The sequence below is a fragment of the Aythya marila genome, assembly GCF_965140915.1.
Source record: "Aythya marila genome assembly, contig: HAP1_HAP1_SCAFFOLD_951, whole genome shotgun sequence".
Classification (NCBI taxonomy): domain Eukaryota; kingdom Metazoa; phylum Chordata; class Aves; order Anseriformes; family Anatidae; genus Aythya; species Aythya marila.
The window spans coordinates 1-22,689 of NW_028137327.1; the positions used below are offsets into that span (position 1 = coordinate 1).

General features: G+C 66.8%; 1 protein-coding gene across 1 annotated transcript; it reads left to right on the forward strand.

Moving 5' to 3' along the window:
* Nucleotides 1-85: 85 nt before the first annotated feature.
* Nucleotides 86-22,232, forward strand: LOC309890922 (uncharacterized protein; the record flags this gene model as incomplete). Its single annotated transcript, XM_082785310.1, has 17 exons — nucleotides 86-314; nucleotides 1,803-1,892; nucleotides 2,693-2,785; nucleotides 3,183-3,262; nucleotides 4,251-4,333; nucleotides 5,804-5,901; nucleotides 7,659-7,796; nucleotides 9,280-9,438; nucleotides 10,321-10,441; nucleotides 11,082-11,160; nucleotides 12,669-12,817; nucleotides 14,134-14,298; nucleotides 15,353-17,705; nucleotides 18,279-18,374; nucleotides 19,355-19,440; nucleotides 20,825-20,956; nucleotides 22,158-22,232. Coding segments are annotated over 17 exons (4,226 nt in total), but the record flags the coding sequence as incomplete, so codon positions are not given.
* Between the last annotated feature and the right edge of the window lie 457 nt (nucleotides 22,233-22,689).

The following is a 22,689-nucleotide window of genomic DNA, read 5'->3' on the forward strand; positions in this document are numbered from 1 at the left end:
CTGGGCCCTCCCCCCCCCCAGCTGGGAACATCCCCCCTCCCACTCCCACCCATCCTCCCGGGGACCCCCCCGGGTGCCGTCACAGCACCCATGGGTGCCCCCCCCTGACCCCTCCCCCTCTCCCCTCCCCCCCCCCAGAGGAGGGCTGCGAGCTGCTGGCGCGGGCGCTGCCGGGGGAGGGGTACCGCTGCGGGGGGTGCCCCGGGGGGGGCGCCTGGCGCCAGGCCCTGCGCAGGGGGCTCCTGAGGGGGCTGTGCGGGGTCCTGGGGGGGCTGCTCCGGGAACACCCCCCCGGGAACCAGCCCTGCACGCAGGTATGGGGGTGGGGGGGGTTATGGGGTTTTTGTGGGGTTTTTATGGGGTCGGGGGGGTTGTGGGGTCAGTGGGGGGGTTATGGGGTTATGGGGGGGCTGCGCGGGGTCCTGGGGGGGCTGCTCCAGGAACACCCCCCCGGGAACCAGCCCTGCACGCAGGTAGGGGGGTGGGGGGGGTTATGGGGTTTTTATGGGGTCAGGGGGGGTTATGGGGGGGTTATGGGGTTATGGGGGGGTTATGGGGTTTTTATGGGGGTTTTATGGGGTCGGGGGGGTTGTGGGGTCAGGGGGGGGTTATGGGGTTATGGGGGGGCTGGGCAGTGTCATGGGGGGGCTGCTCCGGGAACAGCCCCCCGGGAACCACCCCTGCACACAGGTATGGGGTCGGGGGGGGGTTATGGGGTTTTTATGGGGTCGGGGGGCTTAGGGGGGGGTTATGGGGTTATGGGGGGGGCTATGGGGGGGTTATGGGGTTATGGGGGGGGTTATGGGGGGGTTATGGGGTCAGGGGGGGTTATGGGGTTATGGGGGGGTTGTGGGGGTTATGAGGGGGTTATGGGGTCATTGGGGGTTATGGGGTTATGGGGGGGTTATGGGGTCGGGGGGGTTATGGGGGGGTTATGGGGGGTTATGGGGTTTTTATAGGGGATTTGGGGGGGTTCTGGGGTCGGGGGGGGTTATGGGGTTATGGGGGGGTTGGGGGGCTTATGGGGGGGTTATGGGATCATTGGGGGGGTTATGGGGTTTTTATGGGGTCGGGGGGGGTTATGGGGTCAGTGGGGGGGGTTATGGGGTTATGGGGGGGTCGGGGGGGTTATGGGGTTGGGGGGGGTTGGGGGGGGTTATGGGGTCGAGGGGGGGGTTATGGGGTCTGGGGGGGGTTGCCGGGGGGGTTATGGGGTCAGGGGGGGTTATGGGGGGGGTTGGGGGGTTGGGGGGTTTTATGGGGTTTGTGTTTTTTTTAAGTGGGGATTTGGGGTTTTTATGTTTTTTTTATGGTGTGTTGGGGTATGGGGAAGGCGGGGGGGTACTGGGGGGGGTATTTGGGGTTATTTAGGGGCTGGGGGCTATTTGGGGGGGGGTCTGAGGCGATTTGGGGTCCTGGGGGTGCATTTGGGGGGGTCCTGGGATGTATTTGGGGTCAGAGGGGTTATTTGGGGGGGGGGGGGGGTTAGGGGGTTATTGGGGGTCTGGGGGGGGCATTTGGGGTCTGGGGGGGTTATTGGGGGTCTGGGGGGGGCATTTGGGGTCTGGGGGGGTTGTTTGGGGTCTGGGGGGGGCATTTGGGGTCTGGGGGGGTTGTTTGGGGTCTGGGGGGGTTATTTGGGGTCTGGGGGGGCATTTGGGGTCTGGGGGGGTTGTTTGGGGTCTGGGGGGGTTATTTGGGGTCTGGGGGGGGCATTTGGGGCTTATTTGGGGGTCTCAAGGTGGGACCCTAATGGGGGGGGGGCCTTGGGGTGCTGACCCCTGCCCCCCCCCCCCTAAAAGTGCCCCCCCGGGGGGGCCAAGCTGCACCCGGGCCCCTGCGACCTCGGCGCCGTCAAGGCCCTGCTGGAGGGGGGGCACTACAGCTCCGTGGTGAGGGGGGGCACCCATGGGTGGGGGGGGGGCACCCATGGGTGCTGGGGGGGGCACCTGTGGGTGGGGGGCACCCGTTGAGGGGGAGGGGCACCCGTTGGGGGGGCACCTGGGGGGGAGGGAGGGGATTGGAGGGGGTGTTGGGGTGGCACCCATGGGTGGGGGGCACCCATGGGTGCTGGGGGGGGCACCTATGGGTGGGGGGCACCCGTTAGGGGGGAGGGGCACCCGTTGGGGGGGCACCTGGGGGGGTGGGGAGGGGTGGAGAAGGGATTTGGGGGGTGTTGGGGGGGCACCCATGGGTGCTGGGGGGGGCACCCATGGGTGGGGGGGCACCTATGGGTGGGGGGCACCCGTTGGGGGGGAGGGGCACCCGTTGGGGGGGCGCCTGGGGGTGTGGGGAGGGGTGGAGAAGGGATTGGAGGGGGTGTTGGGGGGCACCCATGGGTGGGGGGGCACCCATGGGTGCTAGTGGGGGTCCCATGGGTGTGTGGGGGGTTATATTGGGGGGGGGGTGTAATAGGGGTGCACTATGGGGGGGGCATTTGGGGAGGGTCCCATTTTTGGGAGGGGGGGTTCCATAAAGGCGGGGGGGTCCCAAGGGTGCTGGGGGGCACCCATGGGTGGGCTTCGGGTCCCAACACTTGGGGGGGTCCCCAAATCCCCCCCCCACTCCCATTTTGGGGGTCCTGGGGGGGGATTTAGGGGCTGGGGGGGGGTTGTGGGTGCCGGGGGGGGGGGTTATGGGTGCCATGGGGGGGGGCACCCATGGTGCTGGGGTCCCATGGGTGCCCTTGCAGCAGGGCTTCAGCGAGGACGTGGTGGGGGTGCTGCTGCGGGGGGGGGCCGGGGGGGGCCCCGCGGCCGACAGCACCCGGGAGCTCTTCATCAAGGTAATTTGGGGGGGGGGGGGGGCACCCATGGGTGGGGGGGCACCCTTGGGTGGTGGTGGGGGCACCCGTGGGGGCTGGGAGGGGGATAGGGGAGGTAGGGGTGCATGAGGGGGGCACCTAATTAGGGGGGGGGGGCATTTGGGGTGGGGGGGCAGCACCCATTTGGGGGGGCACCCATGGGTGGGGGGGCACCCTTAGGTGGGTGGGGGCACCCATGGGTGGGGGGGGCACCTATTTTTGGGGAGGGCACCCAATTTGGGGGGGGGACACCCATTTTTTTCGGGGGGGGCACCCATTTGGGTTGGGCACCCGCTATTTAAGGGGGGGGGGCACCCAGAGGGGGCACCCATGGGTGGGGGTGACAGCAGCACCCATGGGTGCCCCCCCCCCCCCCCAGCTGATGCTCGAGGCCTTCCCCTGGTTCGACATCCGCGACCCCAAGCGCTGGCGGCCCCCCGGGGCCGGGGGGGTCCCCAAGTTAGTGGGGGGGGGGTAAATTTGGGGTCGGGGGGGGGTATTTGGGGTCTGGGGGGGGCATTTGGGGTCTGGGGGGGGCAATTGGGGGAGGTTCATGGGGGTATTTGGGGTCTGGGGGGGGGGGCTGGGGGGGATTTGGGGGGCTGGGGGGGATTTGGGGTTTTGGGGGGGGTCCTGGGGGGGTATTTGGGGTCTTGGGGGGTATTTGGGGTCTTGGGGGGGCAATTTGGGGAGGTTCATGGGGGTATTTGGGGTCTGCGGGGGGGGCTGGGGGGGGATTTGGGGTTTTGGGGGGGGTCCTGGGGGGGTATTTGGGGTCCTGGGGGGGGTATTTAGGGTCTTGGGGAGTTTTGGGGGGGGGTCCTGGGGGGATTTGGGGGCATTTGGGGCAATTGGGGGGGGAGTCTTGGGGAGGTATTTGGGGTCTTGGGGTGGTTTTGGGGGGTCTCGGGGGGTTTTGGGGTCCTGGGGGGGGTATTTGGGGTCCGGGGGGGGGATTTGGGGTCCGGGGGGGGTGATTTGGGGTCTGGGGGGGGCAATTGGGGGGGTCTTGGGGGGTTTTGGGGTCCTGGGGGTGGTATTTAGGGTCCGGGGGGGGGATTTGGGGTCCGGGGGGGGGGGCAATTGGGGGGGTCTTGGGGGGGAATTTGGGGTCTTTGGGGGTATTTGGGGTCTTGGGGTGGTTTTCAGGGGGGGGTTTTGGGGTCCTGGGGGGACATTTGGGGTCCTGGGGGGGCATTTAGGGTCGGGGGGCATTTGGGGGGGGTCCGGGGGGGTATTTAGGATCTGGGGGGGCATTTGGGGTCTTGGGGGGGCATTTGGGGTCTTGGGGGGGGGATTTAGGGGGGGTCTTGGGGGGGGTATTTAGGGGGGGGTCCCGGGGGGTCATTTAACACCGGGGGGGGGCTCTTTGGGTCTGGGGGCTTCCACAGGGAGGGGGGGGGTCACCAATTTACCCCCCCCCCCCCCAAAATTTGCCCCCCCCCAGCGGGCTCCTGCCCCACGCGGTGCTGCCCCCCTCGGCCGACCACACCTACGCCCAGTGGCGCCAGGACCCCCCCGGCCCCCCCGGTGAGAGGGGGGGGCTTTTAATTAGGGGGGGGGTCTCTGTTAATTGGGGGGGTCTCTGTTAATTGGGGGGGGTCTCTGTTAATGGGGGGGGTCCCCTGTTAATTGGGGGGGGTCCCCTGTTAAATTGGGGGGGGTCTCTGTTAATTGGGGGGGTCCCTATTAAATTGGGGGGGGGTCCCTGTTAACTGGGGGGGGCCCTGTTAAATTGGGGGGGGTCCCCTGTTAATTGGGGGGGTCCCTGTTAAATTTGGGGGGGGTCCCTGTTAATTGGGGGGGGTCTCTGTTAAATTGGGGGGGTCCCCTGTTAATTGGGGGGGGTCTCTGTTAATTGGGGGGGTCCCTATTAAATTGGGGGGGGTCCCCTGTTAATTGGGGGGGTCCCTGTTAAATTTGGGGGGGGTCCCTGTTAATTGGGGGGGGTCTCTGTTAAATTGGGGGGGTCCCCTGTTAATTGGGGGGGGTCTCTGTTAAATTGGGGGGGGTCCCCTGTTAATTGGGGGGGGTCTCTGTTAAATTGGGGGGGGTCCCTGTTAAATTTGGGGGGGGTCCCCTGTTAATTGGGGGGGGTCCCTGTTAATTGGGGGGGGTCCCCTGTTAATTGGGGGGGTCCTTTTTTATTTTGGGGGGGCACTTTATGGGTTTGGGGGGGCTTTTTTATTTTTTTGGGGGGGTTTCTTTTAAATGGGGGGGGTCTCTTTTTTGGGGGGGGTCCCTTTTTTATCCTGGGGGGTCCCATTTTTATTCTGGGGGGTCCCTTTTTATTTTGGGGGGGTCTCTTTTTTATATGGGGGGGTCCCTCTTTAATGGGGGGGTCTCTTTTTAATTGGGGGGGGGGCCTTTTTTATTTTGGGGTCCCTTTAGGTTTTTGGGGGGGGCCCTTTTAAATATGGGGGGGTCCCTTTTTAATGGGGGGTCCCTTATTTAATTAGGGGGGGCCTTTTTTGTTTTGGGGGGGTCTCTTTTTTATTTGGGGGGGCCTTTTTTAATTTGGGGGGGTTTGTTTACATTTTGGGGGGGTCCCTTTCAAATATGGGGTGTCCCTTTTTTTGGGGGGGGGTCCCTTTTTTATTTGGGGACCCTTTTTATTTTGGGGGGGGGTCCCTTTTTTAATTTGGGGGGGTCCCTTTTTAATTGGGGGGGTCCCTTTTTAATTATGGGTGTCCCTTTTATTTTAGGGGGGTCCCTTTTTTTATTTGGGGGCCCTTTTTTGTTTTGGGGGGGTCCCTTTTATTCTGGGGGGGCCCTTTTTATTTTGGGGGGGTCCCTTTTATTTTGGGGGGGTCCCTTTTCAACGTGGGGGGTCCCTTTTATATTTTGTTGCCCCCCATTTTAATATGGGGCCCCTTTTTCGTGGGGGGGGGCACCCAATTTTGTGTTTTTTCCCCCCTTTTTTTGGGGGGAGGGAGGGATTTTTTTGGGGGGGGGTTGTCTCGGGACGCCCCCCCCCAACGCTCCCTGTCCCCCCCCCAGGGGGGGCGGAGGCGGCGGTGCCGAAGGAGGCGGGGGGGGGCGCGGAGGACAAGCGGCAGTGCGCCCTCTGCCTGCAGTGCGGGGACGCCCCCTCCGAGGTGAGGCGCCCGGCGGGGGCACCCTTGGGTGCTGGGGGGGGGGCGGGGGTCACCTGGGGGCCCTCGGGGGGCAGCTTCGGGTCTGGGACCCTTGGGTGTCACCTTCGTGTCTGGGGCCCTTGGGTGCCACCTGGGTCCCTTCGGTGCCACTTGGGTTCCCTTGGGTGCCACCTTCATGCCTGGGTCCCATGGGTGCCCCTTGGGCCCTTGGGTGCCACCTGGGTGCCCTCGGGGGTCAGCTTTGGGTCTGGGTCCCTTGGGTGCCCTTTAGGTCCTTGGGTGCCCCTTGGGTCCTTGGGTGTCCCTTGGGTCCCCTTGGGTGTCACCTTCATGCCTGGGTCCCATGGGTGCCACCTGGGTCCCTTGGGTGCCCCTTGGGTCCCTTGGGTGCCACCTGGGTCCCCTTGGGTGTCACCTTCGTGCCTGGGTCCCTCGGGTGCCACCTGGGTCCCTTGGGTGCCCCTTGCGTCCTTGGGTGTCACCTGGGTGCCCTTGGAGGTCAGCTTGGGGTCTGGGTCCCTTGGGTGCCACTGGAGTCCCTTGGGTGCCATTTAGGTCCTTGGGTGTCACTTGGGTCCCCTTGGGTGTCACCTTCGTGTCTGGGGCCCTTGGGTGCCACCTGGGTCCCTTGGGTGCCACTTGGGTTCCCTTGGGTGCCACCTTCATGCCTGGGTCCCATGGGTGCCCCTTGGGCCCTTGGGTGCCACCTGGGTGCCCTCGGGGGTCAGCTTTGGGTCTGGGTCCCTTGGGTGCCCCCTGGGTCCTTGGGTGTCCCTTGGGTCCCCTTGGGTGTCACCTTCATGCCCGGGTCCCATGGGTGCCACCTGGGTCCCTTGGGTGCCCCTTGGGTCCTTTGGTGCCACCTGGGTCCCACTGGGTGTCACCTTCATTTCTGGGGTCCCTTGGGTGCCCCTTGGGTCCTTGGGTGTCCTTTGGGTCCCCTTGGGTGTCACCTTCATGCCCGGGTCCCATGGGTGCCACCTGGGTCCCTTGGGTGCCCCTTGGGTCCTTTGGTGCCACCTGGGTCCCACTGGGTGTCACCTTCATTTCTGGGGTCCCTTGGGTGCCCCTTGGGTCCTTGGGTGCCACCTGGGTCCCAGTGGGTGCCACCTTCATACCTGGGTCCCATGGGTGCCCCTTTGGTCCCATGGGTGCTCTTTGGTCCCTTGGGTGCCCCTTGGGTCCCTTGGGTTCCACCTGGATCCCTTGGGTGCCACCATCATGCCTGGGTCCCATAGGTGCCCCTTTGGTCCCATGGGTGCCACCTGGGTCCCATGGGTGCCACTTGAGTCCCTTGGGTGTTACCTGGGTATCCTTGGGTGTCACCTTCATGCCCGGGTCCCTTGGGTGCCACTTGGGTTCCCTTGGGTGCTACCCTCATTCCTGGGACCCTTGGGTGCCCCTTGGGTCCTTGGGTGCCACCTGGGTCCCATGGGTGCCACTTGGGTCCTTGGGTGTCCCTTGGGTGCCACCTTCATGCCTGGGTCCCATAGGTGCCCCTTTGGTCCCTTGGGTTCCACCTGGATCCCTTGGGTGCCACCTTCATTCCTGGGTCCCATGGGTGCTCCTGGGTCCCATGGGTGCCACCTGGGTCCCATGGGTGCTCCTTGGGGTACCCCCTTTTCCCTCACCCACCCCGCCCCCCAGCCCTCCCCCTTCCATCCCCAACTCGGGCGACCACCCCCGGAGCGGCTGCTGGTGCGGGTGGGTGCTGACCCCCCCCTCCCCTACCTGACGGGCACCCATGGGTGCTGCAGGAGGCCGGGCGCCTGCTGTACATCGGGCAGAACGAGTGGACCCACGTCAACTGCGCCGTGTGGTCGGCCGAGGTGTTCGAGGAGAGCGACGGCTCCCTGCGCAACGTCCACGCCGCCGTCGCCCGCGGCCGCCAGATGGTCAGCACCCATGGGTGCTGGGGGGGGGGAGGGGGACGCGGGAGGGAAGGGGAGGGGTGGGGGAGAGAGGGGGTGGAGGGTGGGGGTGGTGGGGGGTGCTGGGAGCACCTGGGGGTGGTGGGGGTGGTGGGGGGCACCTATGGGTGCTGGGGTTGCTGGGGGGCACCTATGGGTGCTGGGGGCTCTTATGGGTGCTTGGGGGCTCTTATGGGTGCTGGGGGGCACCTATGGGTGCTGGGAGTGGTGGGGGGCACCTATGGGTGCTAGGGGCTGTTAGGGGTGCTGGGAGCACCTTTGGGTGCTGGGGGGCACCTATGGGTGCTGGGGGCTCTTACGGGTGCTGGGGGGCACCTATGGGTGCTGGGGGCTCTTATGGGTGCTGGGGGGCACCTATGGGTGCTGGGAGTGGTGAGGGGCACCTATGGGTGCTAGGGGCTGTTAGGGGTGCTGGGAGCACCTTTGGGTGCTGGGGGGCACCTATGGGTGCTGGGGGCTCTTACGGGTGCTGGGGGGCACCTATGGGTGCTGGGAGTGGTGGGGGGCACCTATGGGTGCTGGGGGCTGTTAGGTGTGCTGGGAGCACCTTTGGGTGGTGGGGGGCACCTATGGGTGCTGGGGGCTCTTACGGGTGCTGGGGGGCACCTATGGGTGCTGGGGGTGTTGGGGGACACATACGGGTGCTAGGGGTGCTAGGGGACACCTATGGGTTCTGGGGGCTCTTACGGGTGCTGGGGTTGCTGGGGGTACCTTTGGGTGCTGGGGGCCACCTATGGGTGCTTGGACCATCTATGGGTGTTGGGTGGCTCCTATGGGTGCTTGGGGCTGTTACGGGTGCTGGGGGGGGCACCTTTGGGTGCTGAGGGTTATCTATGGGTGCTGGGACCACCTATGGGTGCTGGGGGCTATCCCTGGGTGCCACATATGGGTGCTGGGTGCCGCCTATGGGTGCTGAGCTGCACAAGCTGGTACCCGCACGCAGATTGAGGGCGCAGCAGCACCCATGGGTGCCCCTCACCCATACGAAACCTCCTTGCCCTATATACCCCCTGGGGGCACCCAGCACCCTTTGGGGGCACCCAGCACCATTTTGGGGTGCAGTTACGGGCACCCCCATTGGGCCACCACCCCACAGCACCCATGGGTGCCCCTCACCCATATACAACCCCCTTGCCCTGTGCACCCTTTGGGTGCACCCAGCACCATTTTGGGGCCACCCAGCACCATTTAGGGCCACCCACCACCATTTAGGGCCCCCCTTTCATCTCAACCTTCAGCCACCCCCCACCAGCACCCATGGGTGCCCCTCACCCCTTATGCGCACCCCCCACCCCCGTGTGCACCCCTTCCCCCACCCCCTACCCCTCCCCATCTCCCCACCCTTTCCCCGCAACCCCGGCGCACCCCTGGGCGTCCGCCCCTCTCCCCCGCGGGCCGGCGGGGGAGCACCCATGGGTGCCGCCGCGGTGCTGATGGGTGCCCCCAGCGCTGCGAGCACTGCCGGCGCCCCGGGGCCACCGTTGGGTGCTGCCTGGCCGCCTGCCTGGCCAACTACCACTTCATGTGCGCCCGCCAGCGCCGCGCCGCCTTCCAGCGCGACAAGAAGGTCTTCTGCCAGCGGCACACGGCGCTGCTCGACGGCACGGTCAGCACCCATGGGTGCTGGGTGGGGGGGTGGCGGGGTGTTAAGGGGGTTAAAAGGGGGGAGTTGGGGTGCTGGGGTGGGGTTTGGGGTGTAATGGGGGCTGTGTAGGGGGGTTATGGGTGGAGGAAGGGGTTGGGGAGGAGTAGGGGGTGGTTGGGTGATGAGCACCCATGGGTGCTGATGGGGGTCAGGGTGCTGGGGGGGCTCAGGAGGGGGTCAGGGTGCTGGGAGGTGGCTTTTGGGGTGCTGGGGTGGGGTTTAGGGTGTAATGGGGGTTGCATAGGGGGGTTATGGGTACGGGGAGGGGTTGAGGTGGAGTAGGGTGATGAGCACCCTTGGGTGCTGATAGGGGTCAGGGTGCTGGGGGTGCTCAGGAAGGGGTCAGGGTGCTGGGTGGTGGGTTTTGGGGTGCTGGGTGGGGTTTGAGGTGTAATTGGGACTGTGTAGGGGGGGGTTAAAGGTGTAGGGAGGGGTTGGGGTGGAGTAGGGGGTGGTTGGGTGGTGAGCACCCATGGGTGCTGGGGGGCTGGGTGGTGGGTGAGGGGAGGGAAGGGGGCTCAGAGGTGGGTTTTGGGGTGCTGGGGTGGGGTTTGGGGTGTAATGGGGGCTGTGTAGGGGGGTTATGGGTAGAGGAAGGGGTTGGGGATGACTAGGGGATGGTTGGGTGATGAGCACCCATGGGTGCTGATACGGGTTCAGGGTGCTGAGGGGGCTCAGGAGGGGGTCAGGGTGCTGGGAGGTGGCTTTTGGGGTGCTGGGGTGGGTTTTGGGGCACAACGAGGTCCATACAGGGGGGTCTCAGGGTGCGGGGAGGGTTTGGGGTGGGTGAGGGGGTGCATTGGGGTCCCCGCCACGGAGCACCCATGGGTGCTGCGGGTGCAGGAGCTGGTGCAGGGCGAGGACTTCGCGGTGCTGCGGCGCGTCTACGTCGACTTCGCGGGGATCAGCTTCAAGCGCAAGTTCCTGGGGGGGCTGGAGCCCGAGGCCGTCAACATGATGATCGGTGAGCACCCATGGGTGCTGGGGGGGGGGCGGGGGGCACCCATGGGTGCTGCACGGGGTGTCCCAGGGGGGGAAGGGGGCAGCCAAAGGGGGAGTAATGGGGTTATGGGGGGGGTTAGGGGTGTCCATGGGGTGGTTTGGGGGTCCCCATGAGGGTGTCTGGGTGCTGGGGGGCACCCATGGGTGCTGGAAGGGGCGGGGGGCACCCATGGGTGCTGCATGGGGTGTCCTGGGAAGAAGGGGGGGCAGTTGGAGGGGGTTATGGGGGTGGATGGGGGGGGTTAGGGGCACCCATGGGGTGGTTCAGGGGTCTTTATGGGGGTGTCTGGGTGCTGGGGGGCACCCATGGGTGCTGGAGGGGGTGCAGGGGGCACCCATGGGTGCTGCATGGGGTGTCCCAGGGGGGAAGGGGGCAGTCAAAGGGGGGTTATGGGGGTGGATTGGGGGGTTTAGGGGTGCCCATGGGGTGGTTTGGGGGTCTCTATGGGGGTTTGGGGGTGCTGGGGGGCACCCATGGGTGCTAGGGGAGACAGGGGGCACCCATGGGTGTTTTTGGGGTCCCCATGGGGTGTTTTGGGGTGGGGGCGGCGCCGGCAGCACCCATGGGTGCTGTGGGTGCTGACTGGGGGGGGGGGGCGCAGGCTCCATCCGCATCGACAGCCTGGGGGCGCTGACGGAGCTGTCGGAGTGCGACGGGCGCCTCTTCCCAGTGGGCTACCAGTAAGCACTGGGACGGACTGGGAGGCACTGGGAGGGGGCGGGGGGGCACTGGGAGGGGACTGGGAGGCACTGGGAGGGACTGGGGGGCACTGGGAGGGGCCTGGGAGGCACTGGGAGGGGGCTGGGAGGCACTGGGAAGGGACTGGGAGGGCACTGAGAGGCACTGGTCCGTACTGGGGGTTACTGGTCCATACTGGGATACCTATAGGTGCTGGTAGCTGTACTGGTGGTTGTAGTGGGGGATACTGGGAGCACTGGCTCATACTGGGAGGGCTTAGATGAGATCTTAGTTCATACTGGTAGGGCACTGGAGCATACTGGGTGGTACTGGTTCATACTGGGAGGGCCTGGAAGCGTACCTAGCACCTCCCGAGGGCCTCCCAGTCCATACTGGGAGCACTGGTTGATACTGGGAGTGCCTGTTAGTGTTCCTAGTGCCTCCCAGGGGCCTCCCAGTCCATACTGGTGGGCACTGGTTCGTACTGGGAGGGCCCGGGAGCGTACCTAGTGCCTCCCGGTGGCCTCCCAGTTGGTACTGGGAGCACTGGTTCATACTGGGAAGGCTCAGAGGAGGTCCTAGCGCATACTGGGGGGGCACTGGAGCATATTGGGTGGTACTGGTTCATACTGGGAGGGCCCGGGAGCATACCTAGCACCTCCCGAGGGCCTCCCAGTCCATACTGGGAGCACTGGTTCATACTGGGAGGGCTCAAATGAGGTCCTAGCACATACTGGGGGGGCACTGGAGCATACTGGGTGGCACTGGTTCATACTGGGAGGGCTCAAATGAGGTCCTAGCACATACTGGGGGGGCACTGGAGCATACTGGGTGGTACTGGTTCATACTGGGAGGGCCCAGGAGCGTACCTATCGCCTCCGGGGGGCCTCCCAGTCTGTACTGGGAGCACTGGTTCATACTGGGAGGGCTCAGAGGAGGTCCTAGTGCATACTGGGGGGGCACTGGAGCATACTGGGTGGCACTGGTTCATACTGGGAGGGCCCGGGAGCGTACCTATCGCCTCCGGGGGGCCTCCCAGTGCGTACTGGGAGCACTGGTTCATACTGGGAGTGCCTATTAGTGTTCCTAGTGCCTCCCAGGGGCCTCCCAGTCCATACTGGTGGGTACTGGTTCATACTGGGAGGGCCCGGGAGCGTACCTATCGCCTCCCGGGGGCCTCCCAGTCCGTACTGGGAGCACTGGTTCATACTGGGAGGGCTCAAATGAGGTCCTAGCACATACTGGGGGGGCACTGGAGCATACTGGTGGGCACTGGTTCATACTGGGAGGGCCCGGGAGCATACCTAGCACCTCCCGAGGGCCTCCCAGTCCATACTGGGAGCACTGGTTCATACTGGGAGTGCCTGTTAGTGTTCCTAGTGCCTCCCAGGGGCCTCCCAGTCCATACTGGTGGGTACTGGTTCATACTGGGAGGGCCCGGGAGCGTTCCTATCGCCTCCGGGGGGCCTCCCAGTGCGTACTGGGAGCACTGGTTGATACTGGGCGGCAGGTGCTGGCGGCTGTACTGGAGCACGCGTGACGCGCGGCGCCGCTGCTGGTATCGCTGCCGCATCCTGGAGCACCACCCCCGCCCCCCCGGGGGGGGCCCCGCGCCCGGCGGCCCCGAGGAGAACAGGACCATCGCCCACGGGACCCCCGGTGAGGGACCCCCACCCATGGGACACCCCCACCCATGGGACTCCCCACCCATGGGAACCCATCTATGGGACCCCCACCTATGGGACATGCACCCATGGGACACCATCTATGGGACCCCATTTATGGGACCCCCACCCATGGGACCCCCACCCATGGGAACCCCTAAACCTGTGGGACCCCCACCCATGGGACACCCCCACCCATGGGATACCATTTATGGGACCCCCAAGCCTATGGGACACCCCAAATCTATGGGACCCCCACCCATGGGACCCCCCACCCATGGGAACCCATCTATGGGAGACCCCCACCCATGGGACCCCCACCCATGGGACCCCCACCCATGGGAGACCCCAAACCTATGGGAGACCCCCACCCATGGGACCCCCCCCCCACCTATGGGACCTTTACCCATGGGACCCCCACCCATGGGAACCCATCTATGGGACCCCCACCCATGGGACCCCCACCCATGGGAACCCCTAAACCTGTGGGACCCCCACCCATGGGAGACCCCCACCCATGGGATATCATTTATGGGACCCCCACCCATGGGACCCCCACCCATGGGACCCTCACCCATGGGACCCCCCCACCCATGGGACACCCCCACCCATGGGAGACCCTCACCCATGGGACTCCCCACCCATGGGACCCCCCACCCATGGGAACCCATCTATGGGAGACCCCCACCCATGGGACTCCCACCTATGGGACACCCCAAATTTATGGGGCCCCACCCATGGGAGACCCCCACCCATGGGAACCCACCCATGGGACCCCCACCCACCTATGGGCCCCCCCCACCTATGGGATCCCCCAAACCTATGGGACCCGCACCCATGGGACCCCCCACCCATGGGACCCCATCTATGGGACCCCCACCCATGGGAGACCCCCACCCATGGGACTCCCACCTATGGGACACCCCCACCCATGGGACCCCCCACCCATGGGACCCCCCCCCACCTATGGGACCTTTATCTATGGGACACCATCTATGGGACCCCCACCCATGGGACCCTACCTATGGGAGACCCCCACCCATGGGACCTCACCCGTGAGACCCCATTTATGGGTCCTCACCCATGGGAGACCCCACCCATGGGACACCCCCACCCATGGCACCCCCCACCCATGGGACACCCCCACCCATAGGACCCCCCCCAAACCCATGGGACCCCACCTATGGGACCCCCCACTTGGGGGGGTGGGGGGCACCCTTGGGTCCCTTTCCATGGGGGGGGGGGTCAGGATGTTGCAGGGACACCCTTGGGTGCCCCCTGACCCCCCCCATTTCCCCCCCCCCCTTCCAGGTGGCAGCAGCGGGGCCCCCCCCAGCCCCGGCAGCGGGACCCCCCCCGAGACCCCCCCCGAGACCCCCCGGGGCCCCCCCAGCGCCCGCCCCCGGGCCCCCCCCGGCTTCTCGCCCACCCGGCGGCCCCCCCCCGGCAGCTCCTCGCGCCCCCTGCCCTCCCCCGGTGAGCACGGGGACATTTTGGGGACATTTTGGGGATATTTGGGGATGGGGGGGGTTTGGGGACATTTGGGGACATTTAGGGGCACCTGGGGATGGGGGGGGGGCACGGGGGGGCTGTGGGGATGTGGGGGGCTTTGGGGACATTTGGGGACATTTGGGGACACCTGGGGATGGGGGGGGGCTTTGGGGACATTTGGGGACACCTGGGGATGGGGGGGGCACTGGGGGCTGTGGGGATGTGGGGGGGCTTTGGGGACATTTGGGGACATTTGGGGATGGGGGGGGGTTGGGGACATTTGGGGACATTTTGGGGACATTTGGGGACACCTGGGGATGGGGGGGGCATGGGGGGGCTGTGGGGATGTGGGGGGGCTTTGGGGACATTTGGGAACGCTTGGGGATGGGGGGGGCTTTGGGGACATTTTGGGGACATTTGGGGACATTTGGGGATGGGGGGTCAAGGGGGACATTTGGGGGACATTCGGGGACATTTGGGGACATCTGGGTTTTTGGGGGGCCCCAGGGGGCTGTGGGGATGTGGGGGGGCTTTGGGGACATTTGGGGACCTTTGGGGATGGGGGGGGGTGTGGGGGGTGCAGGGGGGGCCACAGGGGGGCTTTGGGGACATTTGGGGACATTTTGGGGACATTTGGGGATGGGGGGGGTGCTTTGGGGATATTTGGGGACATTTGGGGAGGGGGGGGTCAAGGGGGAGCTTTGGGGACATTCGGGGAAATTTAGGGACATTTGGGGACACCTGGGGACGGGGGGGGCTTTGGGGACATTCGGGGACATTTGGGGACGTGGGGGGCACAGGGGGGCTTTGGGGACGTTTTGGGGTCAAGGGGGGGTCTTTGGGGGCTCTTGGGGACATGGGGGGGCTTTGGGGACCCTTTGGGGTCAGGGGGGGTCTTTGGGGTCACTTGGGGACATGGGGGGGGTCTTTGGGGCCACGGAGACCATTTGGGGTCACGGTGGCGGGGACAGGGACACCCCCTTGTCCCCCGGCGTCCCCATAACCCCCCCTCCCCCTTTTATTGTCCCCCCCCCCCCAGGCAGCGCCCCCCCGGTCCCCCACCACATCCTGACCGTGGGGGACCCCGAGTTCCCCCCCCCCCGCCGGGCGCGCCGGGCGCTGTCCCCCGCCGGTGTCACCCGCGGGCCCCGGTGGCCCCCGGGGGGCACCCGCCCGGCACCCATGGGGGCCAGGGCGTCCACCAATGGGGCGTCACCCAACGGGGCGTCACCCAACGGGGCGGCGTCACCCAACGGGGCGGCGTCACCCAATGGGGCGGCGTCACCCAATGGGGCGTCACCCAACGGGGCGTCACCCAATGGGGCGATGTCACCCAATGGGGCGTCACCCAACTGGCTGTCACCCAACGGGCCACCGTCACCCAACTGGACGTCACCCAACGGGGCGGCGTCACCCAACTGGATGTCACCCAACGGGCCAGCGTCACCCAACAACAGGCCAACGTCACCCAACAACAGGCCAACGTCACCCAACAACTGGCCGATGTCACCCAACGGGCCGGCGTCACCCAACTGGACGTCACCCAACGGGCCGACGTCAACCAGCAAGCCATTGTCACCCAACGGGGCAAGGGCAACCAATGGGGTGCTGTCACCCAACGGGCCGGCGTCACCCAACGGGCCGGCGTCACCCAATGAGCCATCGTCAACCAATGAGCCATTGTCACCCAACGGGCCATTGTCACCCAACGGGCCATTGTCACCCAACGGGCCATTGTCACCCAACGGGCCGCCAACGGTCTACGGACAAGCGTCAACCATGGGGTCAACGTCACCCATGTCAACGGCACCCATGGGATCAATGGCACCCATGGGATCAAGGTCAACCATGGGGTCAACGTCAACCATGGGGTCAACGTCAACCGTGACACCAACGTCACCCATGGGGTCAAGGTCACCCATGGGGTCAAGGTCACCCATGGGGTCAAGGTCAACCATGAGGTCAACGTCACCCATGGGATCCACGTCACCCACGCGATCAAGGTCACCCCTGAGGCCAACGTCACCCATGGGCTCAACGTCACCCCTGGGGTCAAGGTCAACCATGAGGCCAACGTCACCCGCGGGGCCAACGTCACCCACGGGACCAACGTCACCCATGGGACCAACGTCACCCATGGGACCCCGCCCACCCGCGACGCCGCCGTCCCCGCTGGAGCCGTTGTCCCCGCCGGGTGGCCCGGACCTGGCGCTGGACGAACTGGACGTCACCGAGCTGGCCCTGGCCGCCGGGCTCCTCGTCCCCCCCCCCGAGACGGGGACGGGGACGGGGACGGGGACAGGGGACAGCAGCGAGGACGAGGAGGGGGCGCGGGGGGGGTCCCGGGGGCGCTATTACCGCTTCGCCCGCACCGTGGTGACCCGCGAGCCGCCCCCCGCCCCGGCCCCCTGCCCCCTCCCCCTGCCCCACATCGACCAACTGGACGGGGTGGACGACGGGGACAAGGGGGGGAGGGGGAGGCAGGACGGGACCCCCCCGGTGCCCCCCCCGGTGCCCCCCACCCCCCCCGCCAGCGCCGCCGCCGAGGATTTGCCCTCGGAGATCGTCGACTTCGTCCTCAAGAACATGGCGAGGGACGGCGCCAAGATGGCGGCGGGGGCGGGGGTCAACGGGGGCACCCAGTGGGTGACCGAAGAGCCCGGCCGGCGCCCCGCCGGGGGGCGGGGGGCGAGGGACGGCCACCCCGGGGTGCCCCGAGGAGGGGAGGGGGAGGTGGGCGCCGGAGGGGGCGCCTACGGGGACGTCAACGATGGGCGCGCCGTCCATGGAGGGGGCGCCCATGGGGGTGGCGCCCATGGGGGTGGCACCCATGGGGTTGGCACCCATGGAGGGGGCACCCATGGAGGGGGCGCCCATGGAGGGGGCACCCATGGGGTTGGCACCCATGGGGTTGGCACCCATGGGGGTGGCACCCATGGGTGCACCATCGATGGCCACCACGTCCTTGGAGATGCCACCAACGGCCACGCCACCCATGAAGACCCCGCCCATGGAGACCACACCCATAGAGACCCCACCCATGGAGACCCCACCCATGAAGACCCCGCCCACGGAGACCCCACCCACAAAGACCACGCCCACGAAGACCCCGCCCACCACAACGGCACCCATGGCCCCCACCACGCCGACGCCACCCGCCGCGGCGCCGCCCTCTCCACCGGCACCCAAGGGCGCGTCACCCGCCTCAGAGCCGCCCTGGGCGAGGCCGCCTGGGGGGGGGGAGCACCCTGGGGACCCGCCGGGGCGCCCAGCACCCAAGGGGGGGCACCCAAGCGCCCCCCCGGGGAGACGCTGGGTCCGGGTGCCAAGAGGCCCAAGCTGGAGCTTGCCGAGGATGAGGAAGGGGACACCAAGGACGGGCTGGCCACCGGGTGAGTCACGGCCAACGGCACCCAAGGGTGGCCCCCAGCACCCAGGGGTGCCCACCAGGGTGGGGTGGGACCATCCCTGTGTTCCCAGTTGGGCCCATGGGTTCCCACCACGGTGGGTCCATCCCAGTACTCCCAGTTGGTTCCATGGGTGATCACCATGAGTCCATCCCAGAACTCCCAGTTAGGCCCAGTGGGGCCCATGGGTGCCCACCATGCTGGGACCATCCCAGTATTCCCAGTTGGGCCCAATTGGGCCCATGGGTGCCCAGCATGGTGGGACCATCCCAGAACTCCCAGTTGGGCCCAGTTGGGCCCATGGGTGCCCACCATGCTGGGACCATCCCAGTTGGGCCCATGGGTGCCCACCACGATGGGACTGTCCCAATTGGACCCTTGGGTGCCCACCATGATGGGGCCATCCCAGTACTCCCAGTTGGGCCCAGTTGGGTTCCATGGGTGCCCACCATGCTGGGACCGTCCCAGTTCACCCAGTTGGGCCCGCGGGTGCTCCCAGCCCTCCTCGGCGTTGGAGGAGGTGGCTGCGAGCACCCATGGGTGACGCTGCACCCGCAGGCTGGGCCAGGTCCCCGTGCCACCGCCGCCACCGCTCCGCGACCTGCCGGACGTCAAGGACGAGCCCGAGGACCTCAGCGACACCGGGAGCTACGGGTGAGCACCCAGCACCCACCCATGGGTGCTCAGCACCCACCCTGGGCACCCAGCACCCATCCTTGGGCACCCAGCACCCACCCATGGGTGCCCAGCACCCTTCATTGAGCACTCAGCACCCATCCTGAGCACCCAGCACCCACCCATGGGTGCCCAGCACCCACCCTGGGCACCCAGCACCCACCCATGGGTGCTCAACACCCATCTATGGGCACCCAGCACCCATCTATGGATGCTCAGCACCCATCCTGGGCACCCAGCACCCACCCATGGGTGCTCAGCACCCTTCATTGAGCACCCAGCACCCATCTATGGGCACCCAGCACCCACCATGGGCACCCACTACCCATCTATGGGTGCTCACCACCCATCCTTGAGCACCCAGCACCCACCCATGGGTGCTCAGCACCCTTCCATGGGCACGCAGCACCCATCTATGGGCACCCAGCACCCATCCTGGGCACCCAGTATCCACCATGGGCACCCAGCACCCACCCATGGGTGCCCAGCACCCTTCATTGAGCACTCAGCACCCATCCTGAACACCCAGCACCCACCCTGGGCACCCAGAACCCACCATGGGCACCCAGCACCCACCCATGGGTGCTCAACACCCATCTATGGGTGCCCAGTACCCATCCTGAGCACCCAGCACCCACCCATGGGTGCTCAGCACCCACCCTGAGCACCCAGCACCCATCCTGAGCACCCAGCACCCACCCATGGGTGCTCAGCACCCATCTATGGGCACCCAGCACCCATCCTGAGCACCCAGCACCCATCCTTGGGCACCCAGCACCCATCCATGGGTGCCCAGCACCCTTCATTGAGCACCCAGCACCCATCCTGAGCACCCAGCACCCACCCATGGGTGCTCAGCACCCACCCTGGGCACCCAGCACCCACCCCGGGCACCCAGCACCCATCCTGAGCACCCAGCACCCCAGGGTGCTGACCCCCCCCGACCCCTGTCCCCTCAGGTCCCCCCCGGGCCCGTCGCCCTCCCCTGGCTGCAGCCCCCCCCGGAGTGACGGCGCCTTGGAGCCCCCCTGGGCCGCCTGTGCAGGTAGGGGCACCCATGGGTGCCACCGGGGTGGGGCGGGGTGGGGGACACCAACCTCAGGTGGGTGCACCCATGGGTGCTACCAGGGTGGGGTGGGAGACACCTGTTTTGGGGGGACACCAGCTTCAGGTGGGGGGCACCCATGGGTGCTACCGGCTTGTGGTAGAAGACACCCATGGGTGCTACTGGCTTCAGGTAGGGGGCACCCATGGGTGCCACCAGCTTGGTTTCAGGGTCACCCATGGGTGCCATCAGGGTGGGGTGGGGTGGGGAACACCCCTGTGGGACACCAGCTTCAGGTGGGGGGCACCCATGGGTGCCACTGATATATATAGGGGCACCCATGGGTGCTATCAGCTTGAGGTAGGGCCCACCCATGGGTGCCATGGGCTTGGTGTTGGGGACACCCATGGATGCTACCAGCCTGAGGTAGGAGACACCCATGGGTGCTATGAGCTGGTGTAGGGGCACCCATGGGTGCCATTGACTTTATATAGGGGGCACCCATGGGTGCTAGTAGCTTGAGACAGGAAACACCCATGGATGCCATAGGCTTTGTGTAGGGGCACCCGTGGGTGCCACTGGCTTGGTGTTGGGGACACCCATGGGTGCTATGAGCTGGTGTAGGGGCACCCATGGGTGCCACCATTTTGGTGTAGGGGCACCCATGGGTGCCATTGACTTTATATAGGGGGCACCCATGGGTGCTATCAGCTTGAGGTAGGGAACATCCATGGGTGCCATGTGCTTGGTGTAGGGGCACCCATGGGTGCCATTGACTTTATATAGGGGACACCCATGGGCGCTATCAGCTTGAGATAGGAGACACCCATCGGTGCAACTGGCTTGGTGTAGGGGCACCCATGGGTGCTATGAGCTGGTGTAGGGGCACCCGTGGGTGCTACCATCTTGTAGGAGCCACCCATGGGTGCCATGGGCTTGGTGTGAGGGCACCCATGGGTGCCACCACCTTTATATAGGGGACACCCATGGGTGCCACTGGCTTTATATAGGGGGCACCCATGGGTGCTATCAGGTTGAGATAGGAGACACCCATGGGTGCCACTGGCTTGGTGTTGGGGACACCCATGGGTGCTATGAGCTGGTGTAGGGGCACCCATGGTTGCCACTGGCTCTATATAGGGGACACCCATGGGTGCCACTGGCTTGGTGTTGGGGACACCCATGGGTGCTATGAGCTGGTATGGGGCCACCCATGGGTGCCACCAGCTCTATGTAGGGGCCACCCATGGGTGCCCGCCCCATGGGAAGGGATCAGGGCCACCCATGGGTGCCCCCAGCTTGGTGTAGAGCCCCCCCCCAGGCCACCCCCACCCCGGGATGGGATCAGGCCCACCCATGGGTGCTCCCCTCCCCCCCCCCCCAGGTGGCAGCTCGGAGGACGAGGCCCCCCCCGAGCCCCCCCCCGGGCCGGCCGAGCCCCCCCCCGGCCGCCCCCACCTGCGCTTCGAGATCAGCAGCGAGGACGGGCTGAGCGTCAGCGCAGACACCATCGACGGTGGGGGGGGCATGGGGACATGGGGGGGGACATGGGGACATGGGGGACATGGGGGGGACATGGGGACATGGGGGACATGGGGGGGGACATGGGGACATGGGGGGACATGGGGACATGGGGGGGGCATGGGGACATTGGGGACATGGGGACATGGGGGGGGCATGGGGACATGGGGGGGGGACGTGGGGACATTGGGGGGGGACATGGGGACATGGGGGGGGACATGGGGACATGGGGGGGGGGCCTTGGGGACATTGGGGGGGGCACGGGGACATCGGGGGGGGTCATAGGGACATTGGGGACATGGGGGGGACATGGGGACATCGGGGGGGGCACGGGGACATTGGGGACATGGGGACATCGGGGGGGGCACGGGGGGACATGGGGACATCAGGGGGGGCTATGGGGACATTGGGGACGTGGGGGGGACATGGGGACATGGGGGGGGCACGGGGGGGACATGGGGACATTGGGACATGGGGGGGACATGGGGACATCGGGGGGGGACATGGGGACATGGGGACATCGGGGGGGGACATGGGGACATTGGGTGGGCACGGGGACATTGGGGGGGGTCATAGGGACATTGGGGACATGGGGGGGGGCATGGGGACATGGGGGGGGCATGGGGACATGGGGGTCATGGGGGGGACATGGGGACATCGGGGGGGGCACGGGGACATTGGGGGGGGCCATGGGGACATTGGGGGGGTCATGGGGACATGGGGGGGCAGGGGCGGCAGGGGGACATTGGGATGTGGGGGGGGCAAGGGGACATCGGGGGGTGTTGGGGACATGGGGGGCACGGGGGGGGCATGGGGACATCGGGGGGGCACAGGGGACATTGGGGACATGGGGGGGCATGGGGACATGGGGGGGTCATAGGGACATTGGGGACATGGGGGGGTCATGGGGACATTGGGATGTGGGGGGGCACGGGGACATTGGGGGGGGCTATGGGGACATTGGGGACGTGGGGGGATCATTGGGGACATGGGGGGTCATGGGGGGGGGCATGGGGACATGGGGGGTCATGGGGGGGTCATGGGGGGGCATTGGGGACATTGGGACGTGGGGGGGCATGGGGACGTGGGGGGGACATTTGGGGGTGGGGGGGGCATGGGGGGGACATGGGGTGGCACGGGATGGGGGGGGGGTGAGGCGGGGCACCCATGGGTGCTGTGCCCCCCCCCCCCCGCAGGTGCCTGGCGCGCCGTCATCGAGAAGGTGCAGGAGGCGCGCGCACACGCCCGGCTCAAGCAGCTCTCCTTCGCCGGTCAGCAGCACCCATGGGTGCTGGGGGGGGGCCGGCGGGGGGGGGCCAGGGGGTGGGGGGGCATGGGGGGGCGGGAGGGGTGAGGGGGGGCGGGGGTGGGGGGTAACGGGGGGTGATGGGGGGGGGGGGGTGGGTGCTATGGGAGCTGGGGGCACCCATGGGTGCTGGGGGCTTAGGGGGCACCCATGGGTGCTGGGGGGGGTGGGGGGGTCATGGGGGGGCCGGAGGGGTGAGGGGGGCGGGGTGGAGGGGTAACGGGGGTGATGGGGGTGGGGGGGGTGTGGGTGCTACGGGGGCTGGGGGCACCCATGGGTGCTGGGGGGGTCGTGGGGGGGGTTATGGGATGGGGGGGTCGTAATGGGGGTGGGGGGGGCGCTTTGGGGGCTGGGGGGGTTGTGGGGGCTCTGGGGGGGGATATGGGGGGGGTGGGGGGAGAAAAATCACCCCCCCCCCCAAA